Source organism: Ranitomeya imitator, chromosome 1 (genome assembly GCF_032444005.1).
Source record: "Ranitomeya imitator isolate aRanImi1 chromosome 1, aRanImi1.pri, whole genome shotgun sequence".
In the NCBI taxonomy this organism is placed as follows: domain Eukaryota; kingdom Metazoa; phylum Chordata; class Amphibia; order Anura; family Dendrobatidae; genus Ranitomeya; species Ranitomeya imitator.
Genome location: NC_091282.1, coordinates 679,774,159 through 679,796,167, shown reverse-complemented (window position 1 = coordinate 679,796,167; position 22,009 = coordinate 679,774,159). Strand labels below are relative to the sequence as shown.

The following is a 22,009-nucleotide window of genomic DNA, read 5'->3' as shown; positions in this document are numbered from 1 at the left end:
ACTCAGTATTCTTTTTCCTCCAAACACAACAAGTTGTGTTTCTACCAAACAGTTCCAGTTTGGTTTCATCAGACCATAGGACATTCTCCCAAAACTCCTCTGGATCATCCAAATGCTCTCTAGCAAACTTCAGACGGGCCCGGACATGTACTGGCTTAAGCAGTGGGACACGTCTGGCACTGCAGGATCTGAGTCCATGGTGGCGTAGTGTGTTACTTATGGTAGGCCTTGTTACATTGGTCCCAGCTCTCTGCAGTTCATTCACTAGGTCCCCCCGCGTGGTTCTGGGATTTTTGCTCACCGTTCTTGTGATCATTCTGACCCCACGGGGTGAGATTTTGCGTGGAGCCCCAGATCGAGGGAGATTATCAGTGGTCTTGTATGTCTTCCATTTTCTAATTATTGCTCCCACTGTTGATTTCTTCACTCCAAGCTGGTTGGCTATTGCAGATTCAGTCTTCCCAGCCTGGTGCAGGGCTACAATTTTGTTTCTGGTGTCCTTTGACAGCTCTTTGGTCTTCACCATAGTGGAGTTTGGAGTCAGACTGTTTGAGGGTGTGCACAGGTGTCTTTTTATACTGATAACAAGTTTAAACAGGTGCCATTACTACAGGTAATGAGTGGAGGAAAGAGGAGACTCTTAAAGAAGAAGTTACAGGTCTGTGAGAGCCAGAAATCTTGATTGTTTGTTTCTGACCAAATACTTATTTTCCACCATAATATGCAAATAAAATGTTAAAAAAACAGACACTGTGATTTTCTGGATTTTTTTTTCTTTGTCTCCCATAGTTGAGGTCTACCTATGATGTAAATTACAGACGCCTCTCATCTTTTTAAGGGGTGGAACTTGCACTATTGCTGATTGACTAAATACTTTTTTGCCCCACTGTAGGTACGTGATACAGTAGGTTGCCTCCCTCTCTTTGGTGCGGGTTCCAGAGCTGAGCCCGCAGCTTTTCTGGTACATGACAGTCAATCTGATCAGCTGTCATGTGCCCCTAACAGGCGAGGGTGGAATCAAGATCCACCCGCGAATGTTAAATGCCGCTGTCAATCTCTGACAGCGGTATTTAACTTGTGCGAACCAGATGTGTGTTATTAGATCCACCAATAGGCACTGCTGTCACTTGACCACAGGGCGCTGATGGGTTGGTATGACAACCCTTGGTCTTGTGGTTGCCATTGCTCTCCCTTCTAAAAGTTTAGCCCCATTCAAAATAAAATAAAATTTAAAAAAATAAAAATACATTTGGTTATTTGGTATTGCCGAAGTTCAGAAACCCCCCAATTTATCAAAATGTAAAAAGAATTAATCCGGTTGGTAAACTGCGCAAAGCAAAAAAAAAAAACACACCAGAATTACCTTTTTTTTGGTCGCAAATATTGCAATAACGGGTGATCAAAACAGTGTATCTTCCCCAAAATGGCATCAATAAAAATATAAGCTCAGTGAGCAAAAAATAAGCCCTCAACCGTTCCCGAAAAACGGAGACGCTACAGGTCCTGGCAACATTTATTTTTGTCTTTGCAAAGTTTGTAATTTTTTTTAGCCACTTAAATAAAAAAAAGTTCAATTCTACAATTATTCTTTGGCGGGGTTTTTTTTTTTTTTACCATGTTCACTAAATTCTAAAACTGACCTGCCATTATTATTCTCCAGGTCATTACGAGTTCACAGACACCAAACATGTACAGGTTCTTTCTTTACAATTTCACCACACTTGGAATTTTTTTCTTGTTTTCCAGTACACTACAGCAGGGGTCCCCAACTCCAGTCCTCAAGGCCCACCAACATGTCATGTTTTCAGGATTTCCTTAGTCTTGCCCAGGTAATAATTGCATCACCTGTGCAATGCAAAGGAAATCCTGAAAACATGACCTGTTGGTGGTATGCTGCACTACAGCATATGGTAAAATCAATGGTGCATAAAACAATCCCTCACACGGACATATTGATGGAAACATAATAAAAAGAAAAAGTTATGGCTCTGGGAAGAAGGGGAGCACAAAACAAAAACAGAAAAACCCAAGGTGGTAAAGTGATATTCCCATCTCCAAGATCCTATTCCAATATGTAGGTGTAATATTAATAATATGAGCAAATACCTCCAATTAGAAATGTAGTATAGTTTTTCTGATTCGCTATGTCTCTTTCCTCAAGGGCAGGAATTGCAGGACCTTAGGTATCCGTGGTTATGACCACTAGCACCTTGCTGTCACTTAATCTGTGGTCGTAACCATGGACACCTAAGGTCCTGCAATGCCTGCACATGAGGAAAAGAGACATAGCAAATCAGAAGAACTGTACAACATTTCTAATTGAAGGTATTTGCTAATATTATTATTACACCTACTGCATATTGGGATAGGATCTTGGAGATGGGAATATCCCTCTAAGAATTTATGGCAAAACCAGTAACTGAGTCAGGCTAGTGGACAACCTCTAAAACGAAATGAGTTTAGAACATAATATGCAATAAATTAGGATCTTTCAGAGTTTAATTGTGAAGCAATAGCAAAGATGATGGTAAGATAGTGAAGTGTTAGATCATAGGTTAACATTTGACATACAGTATTTTATTTTAGGAAATTTCAGAGTCATTAACAGAATAGAAGGAAAGAAAAATACTACAGGAAAAAAAAATCTACACATCATATACACAAGCGGATAATACAAAAAGTTGAATGGCGCTCCTTTTCTTCCAATTGTATGGAGCCATTATCTGTTATGTAAACAACTGTTCATCCACATGCAATTCATTATGGACGGTAGCACATCCCAGGGTTACATGACGGGATGTCCTACAAGCATCAATCATATCTGCATATACAATGCGATATAACATCAGACTGGCAGAAATTGCTAAAACACGGCAATGCTCATTCAACCAATTATCAGCCTGCAAAAATGGACTTTAAAGGGGTTTCCCTAAGAATAAAGTACATTTTAATTAATAGATCTTGAAATTTTAAGTTCCAGCATTGGATGTATTAAAAGAAAATGTTCCTGTGCTGAGAATCTTATAAATGTGCCACTGCTGTGTCCTACCATACAGAACTGCTCCAATCACAGGAGTAAGGCTGAATTCACACGATGCGGATTTATTGCAGATCCGCAGCGAATTTTACCGCACAGAAACACTGCAGTTCCGCACAGTGATTTACAGTACAATGTAAATCAATAGCAAAAAAAAAAAAAAGCTGTGCTAATGGTGTGGAAAAATCCGCATGAAAACCGCTGGGGAACAAGAGAAGTAGCATGCTACTTCTTTTGTGCGGAACTGCAGCGTTTCTGACCCCTTCCATAATAGAAATCCGCAGGGGTAAAAACTGCAGAAAATCTGCATCAATTCCGCATCAAAATCGCATAAAATCCGCATTTGCGGTTTCTGCCAGGAGATGCGGATTTTGTGCGGAAAATTCTGCACCCCAATCCGCAACGTGTGCACATAGCCTAAGTGTTTCTGCCACGTCACCAGTCTTGTGCGCTTATGATAGCTCAAGTCAGTGACATATCAGCTCAGTGGCGCTGCAGCTTCTACATCACTGACTTAAAGGGGTATTCCCATTTCCAAGATCCTATCCCAGTATGTAGTATGGTTCTTCTGATTCGCTAAGTCGCTTATACTATGCAGGGCATTAAAGCAGCTTAGGTATCCATGATTACGACCATTTATATAGTGACAGTTAGCCGTTAGAGGTTGTAACCATGGATATAAGCGCTACTGAAATGCCCTGCACATGCAGTAAGTGACATAGCAAATCAGAAGAACTATACTACATTTCTTATTGGAGGTATTTGCTAATATTATTACTGCTACACCTACTGCATATTGGAGTAGGATCGAGGAGATGGGAATACCCCTTTAATTTATGATGAGCTTAGAGGGCTAAAGACAAGGCAAAAACACTCCTGTGATAAAACAGGCAGTGAAATATGTTGCCTTAGAAAGCAGCATCTGCAAGCCCCTCCTTTTTCATCTGTATACTCACTTATCATAAGTGGCCAGGTGTTGTGGTATGTGCGGACCATGAAGTAGATCAGCTGTGCGTGATCAGATACAGCAAGTTACAGTATATAGCAGGGGCACATTTACAAGATTCTCAGCACAAGCACATTTTGTGTAAACACATCCAATTATGGAACTTATTCCAAAATCTGATCAATAAAATGTACCTTTTACAAAAGTCAGTCTCTAAACCTCAGCATTATCCAGTATTTTATATTAGTTGGGCCAGGTTCAGACGGGCATATTTCACGGTCTGTATAAAGACCACAATGCCTGGACTGACCACAGACTAACATGAGCCTGTAAGTTAGGGTCAGGATACCTGTGATCGATCTAGGCACTGCGATGTGTGAAATACGCCTGCGTCTGAACTCGGCCTTAGTCTTTATCCAAGCAAATCAATTAACACGTGACTGTTACAGGTTAGAATTTCCATCAGCAAAGTGGCCATTTTATAGCATTGTAGTTGTGTTATAAAAGTATTAGACAGTTATTTAAAGGGAATGAAAAAAAATGCCCTACTCATAAGTGTAAAAAAATGATATCAATGCAGAAAATCCAAGAAGATCTTCCTGCCAGTCATAAATGAGTGATGATCACACATTACAGCAGCCATCAAAATACTGCTGGCAGTGGATCACGTCATTGTAAGTGTATGTGCACACGGTGTTTCTGGATCCAAATAATCCTCATCAAAAACTTGAAGGGTCTGCTCAGGTTTTTGTTCTGAAAACTCTGCAAAAAGACTCAGTGTGCAAATACCCTTAAAGAGAAAAAAAAAATCTTATCAATGGAACGTCAGAAGTTTGGGGATTTCACCCAAACCTTACATATAGAGATTATAGCCAGCTGAGCATCTCTTCTTTATATTGCTGCGGCTCAATGAAAGGTTTGTCAATAGACCGAATCATCAGTTCGCCACAGAAGGGGCACTCCGCTGCAACAAGGTCGTCAATGTCCGCTTTAATTTGTTCACGACTTTTCTGTCCTTTCCCTAGACTGATACTGTCTTCGTCCTTTGCATGGGAGCGACTTTTGGAAGTATGGGATGCAGTTACCAGTTTCTTCTGCAGATCTTCCAGCTTCAGTTGCTTATATTGTGGGAGGTTTGGGACAACAGTCTGCATCAGGCAGTCATAGTGGAACATGTGGTTACAAAGAAAGAGATAAAAAGGGCGATTCAAAAGGGGAAAGTCACAGCCAGAACACTTGTCTTGGGGATCCACGGACCCATACTTATTTCTCATTTCTTGCATGTCTTCGCGTATGCGCTTTGCACTCAGGGTAGCATCTTCCATTTCTTGCTTCAGCTCCTCGATATGCTGGTTGTAAGCTTGCAGGGAGCTGCAAATGGCTTCCTTAAAGTGGTCAATGGTCACAAAGTCTGGAAAGAATGGAAGAATGTCCTCAATTTTCAGGAGGTTACAGCTGGACAGGCAAACCATGGCCTTCTTCACATCCTTCTCTTCTTGAACCACATGACGAGCGATCTTTAACCACAGCTTCTTCTTAAGCTCTTCGTCGTTGGCTGGTAAATCTGCGCAGGACTTGGCAAGATCCACATCAACCTATAAAAATTGGAGAAGAAAGGTAAACTAGTTGTCTTACATGTGATCTTTATAGCTGGCATTTTCCTTAAAGAGGACTGCTCACCAAATTTTTCATGTAAAACTGGACACAGGATGTAAGTGAGGCTGCAGAGCGGAATAAAGAATTTTTTTTTTCTTTTTCAGTTAAGCCTCTCCATTGTGGAGATAGACAATCAAAGTATTTGGTATCTAATGAGTTAACTTTTGTTTAGTGTAAGTGAGTGTTGTCAGAGAGCTTTCACTGGGGCGTGTACTTGTCTTATATGATACAAAAGTGAAATTAAAAAAAATACATTTTATTCAGCTCTGCAGCTCCTATTATATTGTGTGCTCAATTCAACATGAAAAATCTGCTGAAAGTCAGGAAATCCCATTTAGGTCATAAAGGTCATAAAAAATACGTACTAAAATTTAAAAGCAAAGGGGAATTAATCATGCAATTTACAACGTGAAAAGTTGAAAAAAAAAAATGTTTTTGCAACATGCCTTACTTTGAGGGGGTAAAGGTCAAGCACAGTCCGACTGATTTACTATAGTTTGTATCAGAAATTAGAGCCTTCTCTAGTACAGGAAAGATATATATCTTGGTACCGTGTTAGCCAGTAGATAGAAAAATATTTAGAATTGAGAGTCCTCAGTGGTTGATACCTTTTAATGGCCAACTGAAAAGATGGTAACAAATTGCAAGCTTTCGAGACTACACAGGTCTCTTCATCAGGCAAAGACTAAAACAAATTCCTTTAGTCTATGCCTGATGAAGAGACATGTGTAGTCTCGAAAGCTTGCAATTTGTTACCATCTTTTCAGTTGGCCATTAAAAGGTATCAACCACTGAGGACTCTCAATTCTAAATATTTTTCTAGCCTTCTCTAGTGGCATTCACTTTTACCCCTCCCTCCCAGCCACCGTTAATCACAGCTCGGCGGCATCTGAGACTGCTAGACCAGGTTCTGAGCTGTGTGACCGGCAGCATCTGGGAGCGAGGGGTGAAGGCGAACACCCCAGAGTAGACAAAAAACAATAACAAAATACGAAGTTGGCCTGCCTAGCAGATTTCGCATTCTGCACTCCAAAAGCAACAACTGTGAATATCTCTGCAATCTAGCGTTCAAAAGTAAAAAAGAAAAAAAGCAGCAAAATCAGGGGAGCTTGGGAATTTTTACAAAGTATTTAACTCAAAATATTTCTGAGAAAGTGCCAGGTCCACTTTAATAAGTTAGCGTATTTTCAAATTGCATATAGGGACATGCTCGGTGGTCTTATTGGGGCATACGTCCAACCCCCCCCCCTTCCTTCCCGCAAAACAGTATTTGGAAGTATGCGCCAACTGTAATGGTGCCGGAAGAGCAAAAGTGCACTCTGACACTCATCATTTTCAGGAGTGTAAGCCCACAAGAGGCGGACACTCAGATGTGAATATTTCTGTAGAAATGTGAGCTATTGTTTTTGTTAATACGAGTACCTCTCACTTAATATATACCTTTAAAGCAAGATCCACCGCTTCTTCATAAAGCTCCATAACTTTGTAGACATGAACACAAGCGCAGTGATGCTCGTGCTCGGCACATAGGCGCAGGGCATATTTCAGGTCGTAATAAATTCTGTTGGGGTTAGTGCCAGCTTTTTCCAGGTATAAAAGGAGAGAATCTGGTAGAAACTGGGCATACAGTGACAGGAGGTAGTTGTGAATGGCCTGCTCGGTTTCCCGAAGCTCGTACACACAGAACTCCATGTACCTGATGGCTTCATTTATCTGCGTGCACGCACTTTGATTGTAATTAACAAGGGCAGGAATTAGGTTTTTGGGGTTAAGTTTTTTACCCATTTTGACCCAAGCATCCACAACTTTTTTGGGAATGTGCTGCATCAGGACGGGAGAAAATTTGTAAAAGAGGTTTTTGTCTTGGTGCTTAGACAGTACGTTGAGGGCTTCATCGTAGTCATCGTTTTGGCAATGATGAGATACTACCCGTTCATAGTCTTCCATTAGAACAGCAAAATAAACCATATGCTCGGTATCTCCGTGACTGGCCAAGAGATCGTATATGGATGCCCGGTTATTACTAAGGCATTCCCTATTTATTTTACTACTTAGGAAAGTCCTGAATTCCTCCCGTGTCTTCAGATACGAGCTTCTTTTTGAGGAATCACTTTCCAGCAATCCAAGGCGATTCAGGTACAACTCCGTTAACCAAGTCGTAAGTAACGTGACTTGGATTTTCTCCGAAGACTTAAGGTTGGACAACTTTTTTAAGAGAAACTCCATAAGTGCTTCCTCCTGTTTGGCTTCGATGAATTTAAGCGCTATCTCTTCAAAGTAGTTTTGAGTGAGGGCATAACATTTGGCGCTTTCTTTATATTTCTTTATCTGGAAGCAATGTTCCGCTTCCTTGGCCAACACCGTGTCCATGCATTCTGGGCGATCCTTACAAAACTCTTTGGCCAAGTCAAATTTGCCCATGTTCATGTACATCTTCCAAACGTCTCTAGGTTCTCGTTCAACGTGGTACCTGAAGACCGCTCTCTCGGTATGGATCCAGATCTGGCCGATAACTGGATCCTTCACCATCCTTCTCAGTGGGCCAAATTTTTCTGTGAATATGTCTTCAAACACTACCTGACCGTTTAAAGTGCAGATGGCCTTTATTCGGTCAGGCAGCAAGAGCAAGAAATGGAACTGTGTAATGACGATGGATATTGGCTTCTCGACAAGAGATGGGTACTCCCACACTTGGACATCAGTCAACACCGAGTCGGGCCTGGTAAAATCCAAATTGCCGTAAAGCACTCCATTTCCCATCATCCAAGCAAACGACATTGGGTAGGTCCGAAGTTTCTGGGTGTAAAAGGCAATTTCACTATAACCAAGGTTGCCAGGGAATTCCTGGATGCTTGGAAGATCATCCATGGTCTGGTTGAAAAGTGGAGTGAAGCCTTGCTGTTCGGCACCTTCGGTTATCTTGGCAGTGAACTGGAAAAGCCTTTTTCGAGTTGTTGCAATTACACAGTAACGATTTTCATACCCACAATTGATTTCTAGACAGCAAACTGGAGCAGGTCCAGTCTCTTCTTCTAGTGTGTGAAGAAAGCGAAAATACTGATCAGGGTTTGTGCCAAAGAGTCCACCTTCAGTGGTTGAGATCTCGGCCTCAAAGATTTGACCTTGGGCAGTGCCAACAAGTATAGGTCCAGTGGTTGTATCGCTCTTCTGAAACTTGTTCCAGCCGATGCTCTCAATTATGTGGCCTTTCCATCGGGAAAGTGGACGGACTTTCTGGACGTTACGATTGAGATACAGGCATTCGCTGGAGGTCAGAGCAATCACGAGGTGACATCCTAAAATGAATACAAATTGCATCAGAGACAGAAGTTTCAAATAATGTATAAAAATGATAATGTATTGCTGCTTTAAAGCTGGAACAAAATAGTTTTTAGGTGAAACATGGACTTACAAGCTCCATCAGCAGCTACAGCAGATTTAAAGGGAATCTGTCAAACAGTTGTATCTAATCTGAGAGCAGCATAATGTAGGGACAGAGACCCTAATTCCAGAAATGTGTCACTTACTGAGCTGCTTAGTGTAGTTTTAATAAAATCAGTGAGTTTTTTTCAGCAGGTTATCACAAAGATTACTTTGCCTGCTGCCATGTAGTTAAACCATACCCCCACAACTGATTGGCAACTTTCCGTGTACATTTTGCGTAGGCAGAAAGCAGCCAAACAGTGGTGTGGGTGCGGTTATACAGGGCTCCGCATTCTGAGCACTGCTAGATCTGTAGCAGAGAAAACAGTCACTTTGTTAAAACTACAGCAAACAGCCCAGTAAATTATACATTGCTGGAATCGGGGTCTCTGTCCCTACATTATGCTTCTCTCAGATGGGGTAGCAAAACCCTGGTGACAGGCGGTATTTAAGGACAGATGGATCAGGTAATGTGTAGCCCACAACGTAAGTGTGTTAATAGAGCCTTAGAATTATACATGAAATATATTTCATTACCATGTAAAGTTTCATTTCTGTAAATATGACACTGTAATCATTAATTTTTTGATTATGGCTCTCAGACCAGCTTATTGGCTGCATTCACACACTTGTTGCTCACGTGTCAACCTTTAGGGATCTGTCTTTTTTTTTTTTTTTTTTAAACTGTCTGAATTTTTTTCCTCATCAATGGATCAATCTGTTTTTGATGGTTCTCCATAGACTTGACTAGCAAAGTCTGATCTGCAAACACAGCTCAGAATTGAGAACGCATGGAGATAAAAGGAACGGACACATGGATCCATTACAAAAAGACCCCACTAATCTGATATTGAGGATCTATCCTAAGGAGAAGTCATTAATCATTTACTGATCAGCAATTTCAGTTTTTTCCTCACCCTTTTCCCAACAGCCATAACGTTGTTTATATTTCCATTGAGAGACGCATGAGGAATTGTTTGCTGTTCTGAATGACACTATTCAATAAACCAGAAAATGGGGAAAAAATCCAAGTGCATTTTAATTACAAAACAAATATATATATATATATATATATATATATATATATATATATATATATAAAAAAAAACTCCACTGATTTTTTTTTGGTTTTGTTTGCAATAAATTTTGTGTGCTAAGCCTCACAAGGGGACCAAGATGGTAGATACAGGAGCCTTCATCAGGACCCCGGCTAACCCATGCGATTGCATTACTGGGGGTCGATGGGTGTAATAGCATAGTTTAAATGTCGCTGTCAGTGATGGTTAAATTGCTGTGATCGCAGCAAAACGTGGTCTGGATGTATAGGCCGTAGGGGATATAGACTGTAATGGTGAAGATAGAGCTCACGCTCACTTTGCCGTGCACATTTTTCGGGAGAGTGTTGGCTGACACTCAGACGAAGGAACAAGTTTGAGCAGAACAGAAAGTTCAAGCATTGTCAATGCAGTAAAACTAGACATCTTTTGTCATCTACTAAGTCTCCATAAGATTTAAAGGGGTTGTCCACTACTTGGACAAGCCCTCGTCAATTATCAACAGCCTGTGCTCACCTTACAGCTGAAGAGAGAGACTGATTGGCTACAGGGCAAGTGTGACGTAATGTCACATACCGTATATACTCGAGTATAAGCCGAGATTTTCAGCCCATTTTTGGGGGCTGAAAGTCCCCCTCTCGGCTTATACTCGAGTCATGCCCGGGGGTCGGCAGGGGAGGGGGAGCGGGGACTGTGTAATTATACTTACCTACTCCCGGTGCGGTCCCTGCAGTCCCTGCTTCTCCCAGCGCTGCATCTTCTTCCTGTATTGAGCGGTCACATGGTACCGCTCATTACAGTCATGAATATGCAGCTCCACCTACCATATAGGAGGAGCCGCATATTCATGACTGTAATGATCGGTAACTGTGACCGCTCAATACAGGAAGAAGATGCAGCGCTGGGAGAAGCAGGGACCACGCCGGGAGCAGGTAAGTATACGGGGAGGGGAGCAATGCGCGATATTTCCCTGCTCCTCGCTCTGGTGCGGCTCCGTCTCCAGCGTCCTCTGGCAGTGACGCTCAGTTCGGAGGGCGCGGTGACGTAGTCAGTGCGCGCCCTCTGCTGAGCGTCAGTGCTGGAGACGGAGCCGCACGAGGAGCAGGTAAATATTTAAAGCGCCGGCGTCCTGAGCAAAGAGAGGTGAGTATGTGATTTTTTTTTTTTTTATTGCATTAATTTGTAAAGCGCTGCGGAATATGTTGGCGCTATATAAATAAAAATTATTATTATTATTATTATTGCAGCAGCAGCATTCTATATGGCACAGCTTTATAAGGAGCATCTATGGGGCCATAATGAACGGTGCAGAACATTATATATGGGGCACAGCTTTATATGGAGCATCTATGGGGCCATAATGAACGGTGCAGAGCATTATATATGGGGCACAGCTTTATATGGAGCATCTATGGGGCCATAATGAACGGTGCAGAGCATTATATGTGGCACAGCTTTATGTCGAGCATCTATGGGGCAATAATGAACAGTATGGAGCATTATATATGGCACAGCTTTATAAGGAGCATCTATGGGGTCATAATGAACGGTGCAGAGCATTCTATATGGCACAGCTTTCTATGGAGCATCTATGGGGCCATAATGAACGGGGCAGAGCATTATATATGGCACAGCATTATGTGGAGCATCTATGGGGCAATAATGAACAGTATGGAGCATTATATATGGCACAGCTTTATAAGGAGCATCTATGGGGTCATAATGAACGGTGCAGAGCATTCTATATGGCACAGCTTTCTATGGAGCATCTATGGGGCCATAATGAATGGTGCAGAGCATTACATATGGCACAGCTTTATGTGGGGCATCTATGGGGCCATAATGAACAGTATGGAGCATTATATGTGGCACAGCTTTATAAGGAGCATCTATGGGGTCATAATGAACGGTGCAGAGCATTATATATGGCACAGCTTTATGTGGAGCATCTATGGGGCCATAATGAACAGTGCAGAGCATTCTATATGGCACAGCTTTCTATGGAGCATCTATGGGGCCATAATGAACGGTATGGAGCATCTATTTTTATTTTTGAAATTCACCGGTAGCTGCTGCATTTCCACCCTAGGCTTATACTCGAGTCAATAAGTTTTCCCAGTTTTTTGTGGCAAAATTAGGGGGGGGTCGGCTTATACTCGGGTCGGCTTATACTCGGGTCGGCTTATACTCGAGTATATACGGGTAAGTCCTGCGAAAGCAAGAGGCATCACTGCTGGAGCGGCACCAGAGGAGAACGCAGGAAGTTATTTTATAAGGGGAAACATGGCAACAGAGAAGAGGTTGTCAATATGAGTGCAAATCAATCAATATTAGCTGTTACCTGTAGGGTCCAAGAACATCTTGTGAACTTTGAAATCATCCTTCCGCCCCAGTTCTACTTGATTTGGCTGGTCAGCCTTCACCAAGTCGATCCTTCAAGAACAGGGATTACAGAAGGGAAGAAAATGAAATAACGAAGGAACTATCTGCTGAACTATGTGCATATCGCATCAGACCTACTATATAACATAAATTTTTTTTACATTTTTTTTTTGCCAAAATGCAGCATGTCATTTGCTGGAGTGTTTTTAAGCGTTTTTTCACCCATTCAAATGAAAGCCTAAAAAGATGCAACTTAAAAACAATGCATGAGAAATAAGAGCAGCATTTTTTCTGATGACGTGTGCTTTTCTTGTGGAAAAAAAACACGCTGCTGTGAACATACCCCTTAAAAGGGTTATCCAGGACTATTTAATTTTTCTTACTATGATCTAAAAACCAACAGGTTCCTAACTACCAGCCTGTTGTGCCCGGCGCTGATCTCTGCCAGCACAGAGCGATCACAGACTGCTCCTGCTGGCAATACTGCTGCCTCACGTTGACAGAGCAGCTCTTCCTCTTTGTTGGTGTGTCACTGATGTGTTGCTGACATCATGCTGATTGACACCAGGCTACCTGGAATTATGCAGAGGAGTCGGCTGTCAATCACCATGATATCAGCAGTGACGCCCTGTCAACAAAGTGGAGCGATAGAGAAGCCGCTGCTGTCTCAAGCTCCATGAACTGGGCCCTTCCGCCGACCGTGGCTGATCAAAGAGTGTGTTTGGTGTCTGATCATCACCCCTGCAGTTCCTGACATATGAGCTTGATCGCATTGTGTGCGCTCTGAAGAAACACTCCATACGATTTCATTAGAAATGTGATCCCATTGTATTCTTAACATCTTCCATACAGACCTTTTCATACGCTGCACTTTATTCTAGTTGAGTTTTTGCATTGTGTAAGAGTTTGCATTGCATAAAAAAATCCCTGTGCCTAAACACTCCAGCCTAGGCCCCGGTAAGAGGGGAGTGAGACTCTCTTCTTGCTGCACTTTCGAATATTGATCACGTTTTTAAATACATCAGATAGGGATTGCATACATCAGTTAGGACTGCTCTGATATGGGTATACCTTGACGTTTGGTGGAGCAGCTTAGTATACATTTTTTGCAAAAAAAGTATCAACCAAATACCCTGTTTTTTTTTACATCTTTTTACTAGCACTTGCGGATTACTGTGATTTTTTGAAACTGAGTGTTTTTGGTTTTACTATGCTCTTTTGTGTCTTCAACTTTCGAATATTTGTAGAAAACATCAACGCTAATCCATCCACTCCTCCATCACACACGCCCCCGGAGGACGGCCTCCATCACCCCCCCCCCCGGAGGACGGCCTCCATCACACACGCCCCCGGAGGATGGCCTCCATCACACACGCCCCCAGAAGACGGCCTCCATCACACATACCAACTGAGGATGCTATCCATCACATATACCACTGGAGGATGCTATACATAATACATACCGGAGGATGGTCTCCTTCCCCAGACTCATGCAGAGCTGACTGCTGCACACCACCAGGCTGTTAATGTTTTCTGGAGGAGTAAAATCAATCCTCTGCTTATTGAATATCGGTGTCTCTTTCTCTAAGCGAGCGTTAACATAACCTGAAAAAGAACAAGAAATAAGATGCACCATTCAGAAATGTCTACAGACCCTTATTGTCAGATTCATTTTACATTAAAATGTCAGCATTAAAGGGTTAGGCTACATTCACACTAGCGTTCGGCTAGTGTGCGTCGCGCTAGCGTCGGGCGACGCAGCGGCGACGCACGCGTCATGCGCCCCTATGTTTAACATGGGGGACGCATGCGTTTTTGCTTGTTGCGTTTTCCGACACGTGCGTCTTTTTTGACGCTAGCGTCGGACCAAGAAAACGCAACAAGTTGCATTTTTCTTGCGTCCGATTTTCGTCAAAAAACGCGTTTTTCGGTGCGTTGTGCGTCGCCGACGCAGCGGCGCACAACGCTAGTGTGAACGTAGCCTAAGTCTGACGTTGCCTTTACAGGATCGCACTAGTTCAGTTGGGAAGGAGGGAGCATTGCTTGAGTGATAGATTGGACGCTCAGCTATTAGGCTGCGTTCCCATGATGAGTTTTTTTGGCGAGCCGTTTACACCGTGTATTTTTGAAATCTGCAACATCAAAAACTTACCAAAAGCTCATCATGGGAACACAGCTGCCTCCAACTGTGCGCTCCTGGTGCTGTACTATGAGGCAGTAACGCTGAAGCTGGCAGGGGTTGTGAGATGACAACAATCCCTGACAGCTTTGGTGCTGTGATTATAAGCTTCCATTGGAAAGAGCTTGTAAGCACTGTGCATGTTTGGTTGCTGCTGCTGGACAGAAGCAGTGGTCAGTCCCCTAGGCAACAAGCTGTAAGCAAAAAATAAAACACCAACAAATAAATAGTATTTACAAGAACAGCCTAACAATACACATCAATGAAGACGGGAAGAAGAAATTGTCACGAGGGACATTTATGACATATCCATAGCTGAGACTCACATCTAATGCCAGAACAGCAGAGAGAGGAGAGGTGGCGCTCTCCATTCATTCTCTATGGAACCACCTGAAAGAGCCGAGCGCAGCGCTCTGCAACTCCATAAGGGGCGGTGGAGCATGAGCTCCATTCTAGTGGGGACAAAAGGACTCATTCTGCCGACTGTGCGGGATCCAGCGGACAAATGCTTCACTAATCCACAATTATCACCAATCACTTGTTTTCAGCAGACAACCCTCCTTAGGCCGGGGTCACACATGCATGTGCAATGCGAGAAACTCGCATCAATACCCAGCACTGCCGCTGGCATTCAGCTGCATAGAAATACAAGCATCCTCACACTCCAATCCCGAGTGTCGGTGGCAGTGCCGGGTATTGATGCGCGAGTTTCTCGCATTGAACTCGCAAGTGTGACCCCAATCTTAAAATTCTTTTGCTTTGGTATAGAAATTGCTCACATCAACCAACTATTAATGCAAATCTCCAATAACCACAAGCTTTGCATTCACCAGTCAGAATAATTCTAACAGTTTGAGGGTCTGCTCATCTATAGGCACAGGCCACCAACACCAGAGGATGATGTGCCAGAAATGATCATTTATAGGGGAGTATAAAGTATCCTATCAACAAACAGTTTTACAAAATAATTCTCAAGACAAGGAAAAATAAGCTGCTGACAGATTTCCTTTTGGAATTTTTGGTAGCGAGACGAGCTACTGTGGTCGTCAGGACTGTGGAGCAGGAATCACTATAAAAAAGGACCGACTCCGAAAATATATAAATTGGGTGCACAAGTACACTGCAGGATGTGCTGGAAATGTTTTCATAAGAATTTGGGAAGTTATGAAATGTCCTATAAATATCTGTTCTTTTAGCGGAGATGAATCTGCGTGCCCTGAAATCTGACTGCGCCCGTCCTCCGCACGCCCCCCAATCTGACTGCGCTCCTCCTCCGCACGCCCCCCAATCTGACTGCGCTCATCCTCCGCACGCCCCCCAATCTGACTGCGCTCATCCTCCGCACGCCCCCCAATCTGACTGCGCTCATCCTCCGCACGCCCCCCAATCTGACTGCGCTCATCCTCCGCACGCCCCCCAATCTGACTGCGCTCATCCTCCGCACGCCCCCCAATCTGACTGCGCTCATCCTCCGCACGCCCCCCAATCTGACTGCGCTCATCCTCCGCACGCCCCCCAATCTGACTGCGCTCATCCTCCGCACGCCCCCCAATCTGACTGCGCTCATCCTCCGCACGCCCCCCAATCTGACTGCGCTCATCCTCCGCACGCCCCCCAATCTGACTGCGCTCATCCTCCGCACGCCCCCCAATCTGACTGCGCTCATCCTCCGCACGCCCCCCAATCTGACTGCGCTCATCCTCCGCACGCCCCCCAATCTGACTGCGCTCATCCTCCGCACGCCCCCCAATCTGACTGCGCTCATCCTCCGCACGCCCCCCAATCTGACTGCGCTCATCCTCCGCACGCCCCCCAATCTGACTGCGCTCATCCTCCGCACGCCCCCCAATCTGACTGCGCTCATCCTCCGCACGCCCCCCAATCTGACTGCGCTCATCCTCCGCACGCCCCCCAATCTGACTGCGCTCATCCTCCGCACGCCCCCCAATCTGACTGCGCTCATCCTCCGCACGCCCCACAATCTGACTGCGCTCATCCTCCGCACGCCCCACAATCTGACTGCGCTCATCCTCCGCACGCCCCACAATCTGACTGCGCTCATCCTCCGCACGCCCCACAATCTGACTGCGCTCATCCTCCGCACGCCCCACAATCTGACTGCGCTCATCCTCCGCACGCCCCACAATCTGACTGCGCTCATCCTCCGCACGCCCCACAATCTGACTGCGCTCATCCTCCGCACGCCCCACAATCTGACTGCGCTCATCCTCCGCACGCCCCACAATCTGACTGCGCTCATCCTCCGCACGCCCCACAATCTGACTGCGCTCATCCTCCGCACGCCCCACAATCTGACTGCGCTCATCCTCCGCACGCCCCACAATCTGACTGCGCTCATCCTCCGCACGCCCCACAATCTGACTGCGCTCATCCTCCGCACGCCCCACAATCTGACTGCGCTCATCCTCCGCACGCCCCACAATCTGACTGCGCTCATCCTCCGCACGCCCCACAATCTGACTGCGCTCATCCTCCGCACGCCCCCCAATCTGACTGCGCTCATCCTCCGCACGCCCCCCAATCTGACTGCGCTCATCCTCCGCACGCCCCCCAATCTGACTGCGCTCATCCTCCGCACGCCCCCCAATCTGACTGCGCTCATCCTCCGCACGCCCCCCAATCTGACTGCGCTCATCCTCCGCACGCCCCCCAATCTGACTGCGCTCATCCTCCGCACGCCCCCCAATCTGACTGCGCTCATCCTCCGCACGCCCCCCAATCTGACTGCGCTCATCCTCCGCACGCCCCCCAATCTGACTGCGCTCATCCTCCGCACGCCCCCCAATCTGACTGCGCTCATCCTCCGCACGCCCCCCAATCTGACTGCGCTCATCCTCCGCACGCCCCCCAATCTGACTGCGCTCATCCTCCGCACGCCCCCCAATCTGACTGCGCTCATCCTCCGCACGCCCCCCAATCTGACTGCGCTCATCCTCCGCACGCCCCCCAATCTGACTGCGCTCATCCTCCGCACGCCCCCCAATCTGACTGCGCTCATCCTCCGCACGCCCCCCAATCTGACTGCGCTCATCCTCCGCACGCCCCCCAATCTGACTGCGCTCATCCTCCGCACGCCCCCCAATCTGACTGCGCTCATCCTCCGCACGCCCCCCAATCTGACTGCGCTCATCCTCCGCACGCCCCCCAATCTGACTGCGCTCATCCTCCGCACGCCCCCCAATCTGACTGCGCTCATCCTCCGCACGCCCCCCAATCTGACTGCGCTCATCCTCCGCACGCCCCCCAATCTGACTGCGCTCATCCTCCGCACGCCCCCCAATCTGACTGCGCTCATCCTCCGCACGCCCCCCAATCTGACTGCGCTCATCCTCCGCACGCCCCCCAATCTGACTGCGCTCATCCTCCGCACGCCCCCAATCTGACTGCGCTCATCCTCCGCACGCCCCCCAATCTGACTGCGCTCATCCTCCGCACGCCCCCCAATCTGACTGCGCTCATCCTCCGCACGCCCCCCAATCTGACTGCGCTCATCCTCCGCACGCCCCCCAATCTGACTGCGCTCATCCTCCGCACGCCCCCCAATCTGACTGCGCTCATCCTCCGCACGCCCCCCAATCTGACTGCGCTCATCCTCCGCACGCCCCCCAATCTGACTGCGCTCATCCTCCGCACGCCCCCCAATCTGACTGCGCTCATCCTCCGCACGCCCCCCAATCTGACTGCGCTCATCCTCCGCACGCCCCCCAATCTGACTGCGCTCATCCTCCGCACGCCCCCCAATCTGACTGCGCTCATCCTCCGCACGCCCCCCAATCTGACTGCGCTCATCCTCCGCACGCCCCCCAATCTGACTGCGCTCATCCTCCGCACGCCCCCCAATCTGACTGCGCTCATCCTCCGCACGCCCCCCAATCTGACTGCGCTCATCCTCCGCACGCCCCCCAATCTGACTGCGCTCATCCTCCGCACGCCCCCCAATCTGACTGCGCTCATCCTCCGCACGCCCCCCAATCTGACTGCGCTCATCCTCCGCACGCCCCCCAATCTGACTGCGCTCATCCTCCGCACGCCCCCCAATCTGACTGCGCTCATCCTCCGCACGCCCCCCAATCTGACTGCGCTCATCCTCCGCACGCCCCACAATCTGACTGCGCTCATCCTCCGCACGCCCCCCAATCTGACTGCGCTCATCCTCCGCACGCCCCCCAATCTGACTGCGCTCATCCTCCGCACGCCCCCCAATCTGACTGCGCTCATCCTCCGCACGCCCCCCAATCTGACTGCGCTCATCCTCCGCACGCCCCCCAATCTGACTGCGCTCATCCTCCGCACGCCCCCCAATCTGACTGCGCTCATCCTCCGCACGCCCCCCAATCTGACTGCGCTCATCCTCCGCACGCCCCCCAATCTGACTGCGCTCATCCTCCGCACGCCCCCCAATCTGACTGCGCTCATCCTCCGCACGCCCCCCAATCTGACTGCGCTCATCCTCCGCACGCCCCCCAATCTGACTGCGCTCATCCTCCGCACGCCCCCCAATCTGACTGCGCTCATCCTCCGCACGCCCCCCAATCTGACTGCGCTCATCCTCCGCACGCCCCCCAATCTGACTGCGCTCATCCTCCGCACGCCCCCCAATCTGACTGCGCTCATCCTCCGCACGCCCCCCAATCTGACTGCGCTCATCCTCCGCACGCCCCCCAATCTGACTGCGCTCATCCTCCGCACGCCCCCCAATCTGACTGCGCTCATCCTCCGCACGCCCCACAATCTGACTGCGCTCATCCTCCGCACGCCCCCCAATCTGACTGCGCTCATCCTCCGCACGCCCCCCAATCTGACTGCGCTCATCCTCCGCACGCCCCCCAATCTGACTGCGCTCATCCTCCGCACGCCCCCCAATCTGACTGCGCTCATCCTCCGCACGCCCCCCAATCTGACTGCGCTCATCCTCCGCACGCCCCCCAATCTGACTGCGCTCATCCTCCGCACGCCCCCCAATCTGACTGCGCTCATCCTCCGCACGCCCCCCAATCTGACTGCGCTCATCCTCCGCACGCCCCCCAATCTGACTGCGCTCATCCTCCGCACGCCCCCCAATCTGACTGCGCTCATCCTCCGCACGCCCCCCAATCTGACTGCGCTCATCCTCCGCACGCCCCCCAATCTGACTGCGCTCATCCTCCGCACGCCCCCCAATCTGACTGCGCTCATCCTCCGCACGCCCCCCAATCTGACTGCGCTCATCCTCCGCACGCCCCCCAATCTGACTGCGCTCATCCTCCGCACGCCCCCCAATCTGACTGCGCTCATCCTCCGCACGCCCCCCAATCTGACTGCGCTCATCCTCCGCACGCCCCCCAATCTGACTGCGCTCATCCTCCGCACGCCCCCCAATCTGACTGCGCTCATCCTCCGCACGCCCCCCAATCTGACTGCGCTCATCCTCCGCACGCCCCCCAATCTGACTGCGCTCATCCTCCGCACGCCCCCCAATCTGACTGCGCTCATCCTCCGCACGCCCCCCAATCTGACTGCGCTCATCCTCCGCACGCCACACACAATGCCTGTGAGCGCACACCCTGGCTATAACCTGCAGCACACGCACAGATGGGGCTGCACCGCCGGCAACAGACAAATCCTCCATCTATGGCACCTGCAAACCCGAGCGAAAGGCAGCAGCCACAGCCTATACAGACACCCACCGGACAGAGGGATGCCGGGGCCCCTGCTGTGACTCGGGACGTTTGCACGGGACAGAGAGTTCTCGTATTCTTCTAGGATGGAGGCCATGGTCGGCACCGAGACTACCGGACAGCTGAACGAGCCACTTCCGGTGTGTCTCTAAGTCACGTGAATAACTTGTCGGCTCAGGCCCTCCCTCCGGAGACGTCACGGTCACGTGGGGTGCGCGGCAGCACGTGACCTCTGTATTTCCGCTCAGTTACATACACAGTCAGTCTCAGAGGCGAGCAGCAGCAGCAGTTCGCTCTGTTGTGTGGGAGAGTGCGGCCTATGAGCTTCTGGCCTACACTGTGGGCTGCAGGGGGCCCGAGCAGGCGGCCATGCCTTTTATTCTCCCAGTAGTGAAGGGTCTGCAGCTGTGGTGGGCAATAAATCTGTCCAAGGGGCCACGTGAGGGCCCCTGACTGCTGTGGAGGGAGAGCTCATCTTAGTTAACCCCTGAGAGTCAGCCATTTTCCCCCGCTGGCCTGTTATCGCACTCCAGGGTTAATAACTTTTTCCAATAATATTAGGGACACGTTATTGTTCCCGAGGGATCGATCTTTTCAGCGCAAGCTGTGGTTGTCGGTGGCGACACTTTCTGCCACCTTTTAGTTCGTTTTTTGGGCAGTAGACGATGACACAAGACCAGTCTGAGCTGGTGGTTTCCTCAGATTTGCTGTGCCCCTGAGTGACAGGATAACCTGATTTTGCATGATAATACCATTACACCCAGTCGATACTGTTTTTCGAAGACACGCTTGTAACGAGCTGTACACAGGATATATACGATTTTTAGACCAGGTTTTATTACACTTTTTACTGAGGTAAAGTGAACGGAAACATCAATTTTGGCAGAGTTTTCCGTATTTTTTTAGGTATTCACCGTCAATAACAAATAATACAATCGAAAAAAATCAAGGACAGGGTCCCAAAGTTCAGCTTTGCTTCCACTATACAAGCGTGAACAGCACAAGCGATCGGATGATCGCAGCTTCTAGTCTCCCATGGACACTATTGAAGCAAGTAAAAAATGTTTTTTTTTTAAATATTAAAAAAAAAAAAATGTTCAAATCATCTCCCTTTCGCCCCATTAAAAAAAAATCTATCAATATAAAAAAAATAATACAGTTGTTAAACGGCGTAGCGAGAAAAAAATCGAAACGCCAGAATTACTTTCTTTGGTTGCTGCAATATTCCAATAAAATCAAAAGATCATATACACACCAAAATGGTATCAGTAAAAACGTCAGGTCGGTGCGCAAAAAATAAGCTCTCACCCGGCTCCATATCCCAAAAAATGGAGACGCTACAGGTCTCGGAAATTGGCAACTTTTTTTTTTTTTACAAAATTTGGAATTTTTTTTTCACCACTTATATACCTATAAACCTATACGTGTGTGGTGTCTGTGAACTTGTAATGACCTGGAGAATCATAATGGCAGGTCAGTTTTAGCATTTAGTGAACATTGAAGAAAAAAAAAATCAAAATAAACAAGTGTGGGATTGCACTTTTTTTTTGCAGTTTTACCACACTTAGAATTTTTTTCCCATTTTCCAGTGCAGTGTATGGGAAAACCAATGGTGCCATTCAAAAGTACAAATCGTCCTGCAAAAATGACAAG

At 47.4% G+C, this 22,009-nt stretch overlaps 1 protein-coding gene across 1 annotated transcript; it reads right to left on the bottom strand.

Annotated features, from left to right (window-relative positions):
• Positions 1–2,481: 2,481 nt before the first annotated feature.
• Positions 2,482–20,500, bottom strand: VPS18 (VPS18 core subunit of CORVET and HOPS complexes). Its single transcript, XM_069730033.1, has 5 exons — positions 20,366–20,500; positions 13,963–14,104; positions 12,459–12,550; positions 7,080–8,935; positions 2,482–5,578 (listed from the first exon to the last, which is right to left on the bottom strand). Exons 1-5 carry the CDS (start codon positions 20,451–20,453, stop codon positions 4,850–4,852), a joined length of 2,907 nt encoding a protein of 968 aa, XP_069586134.1. The 5' UTR covers positions 20,454–20,500; the 3' UTR covers positions 2,482–4,849.
• Positions 20,501–22,009: the final 1,509 nt, after the last annotated feature.

What these genes read in the sequence shown, in the direction of transcription:
- VPS18 (XM_069730033.1), bottom strand. Translation starts at nt 20,453, where the DNA reads ATGGCCTCCATCCTAGAAGAATACGAGAACTCTCTGTCCCGTGCAAAC. An exon ending in GATGTTCTTGGACCCTACAG is followed by an intron (nt 8,936 to 12,458) that starts GTAACAGCTAAT and finishes TATTCATTTTAG; the next exon opens with GATGTCACCTCGTGATTGCT. An exon ending in CGGTGGATCTTGCTTTAAAG is followed by an intron (nt 5,579 to 7,079) that starts GTATATATTAAG and finishes CAATTTTTATAG; the next exon opens with GTTGATGTGGATCTTGCCAA.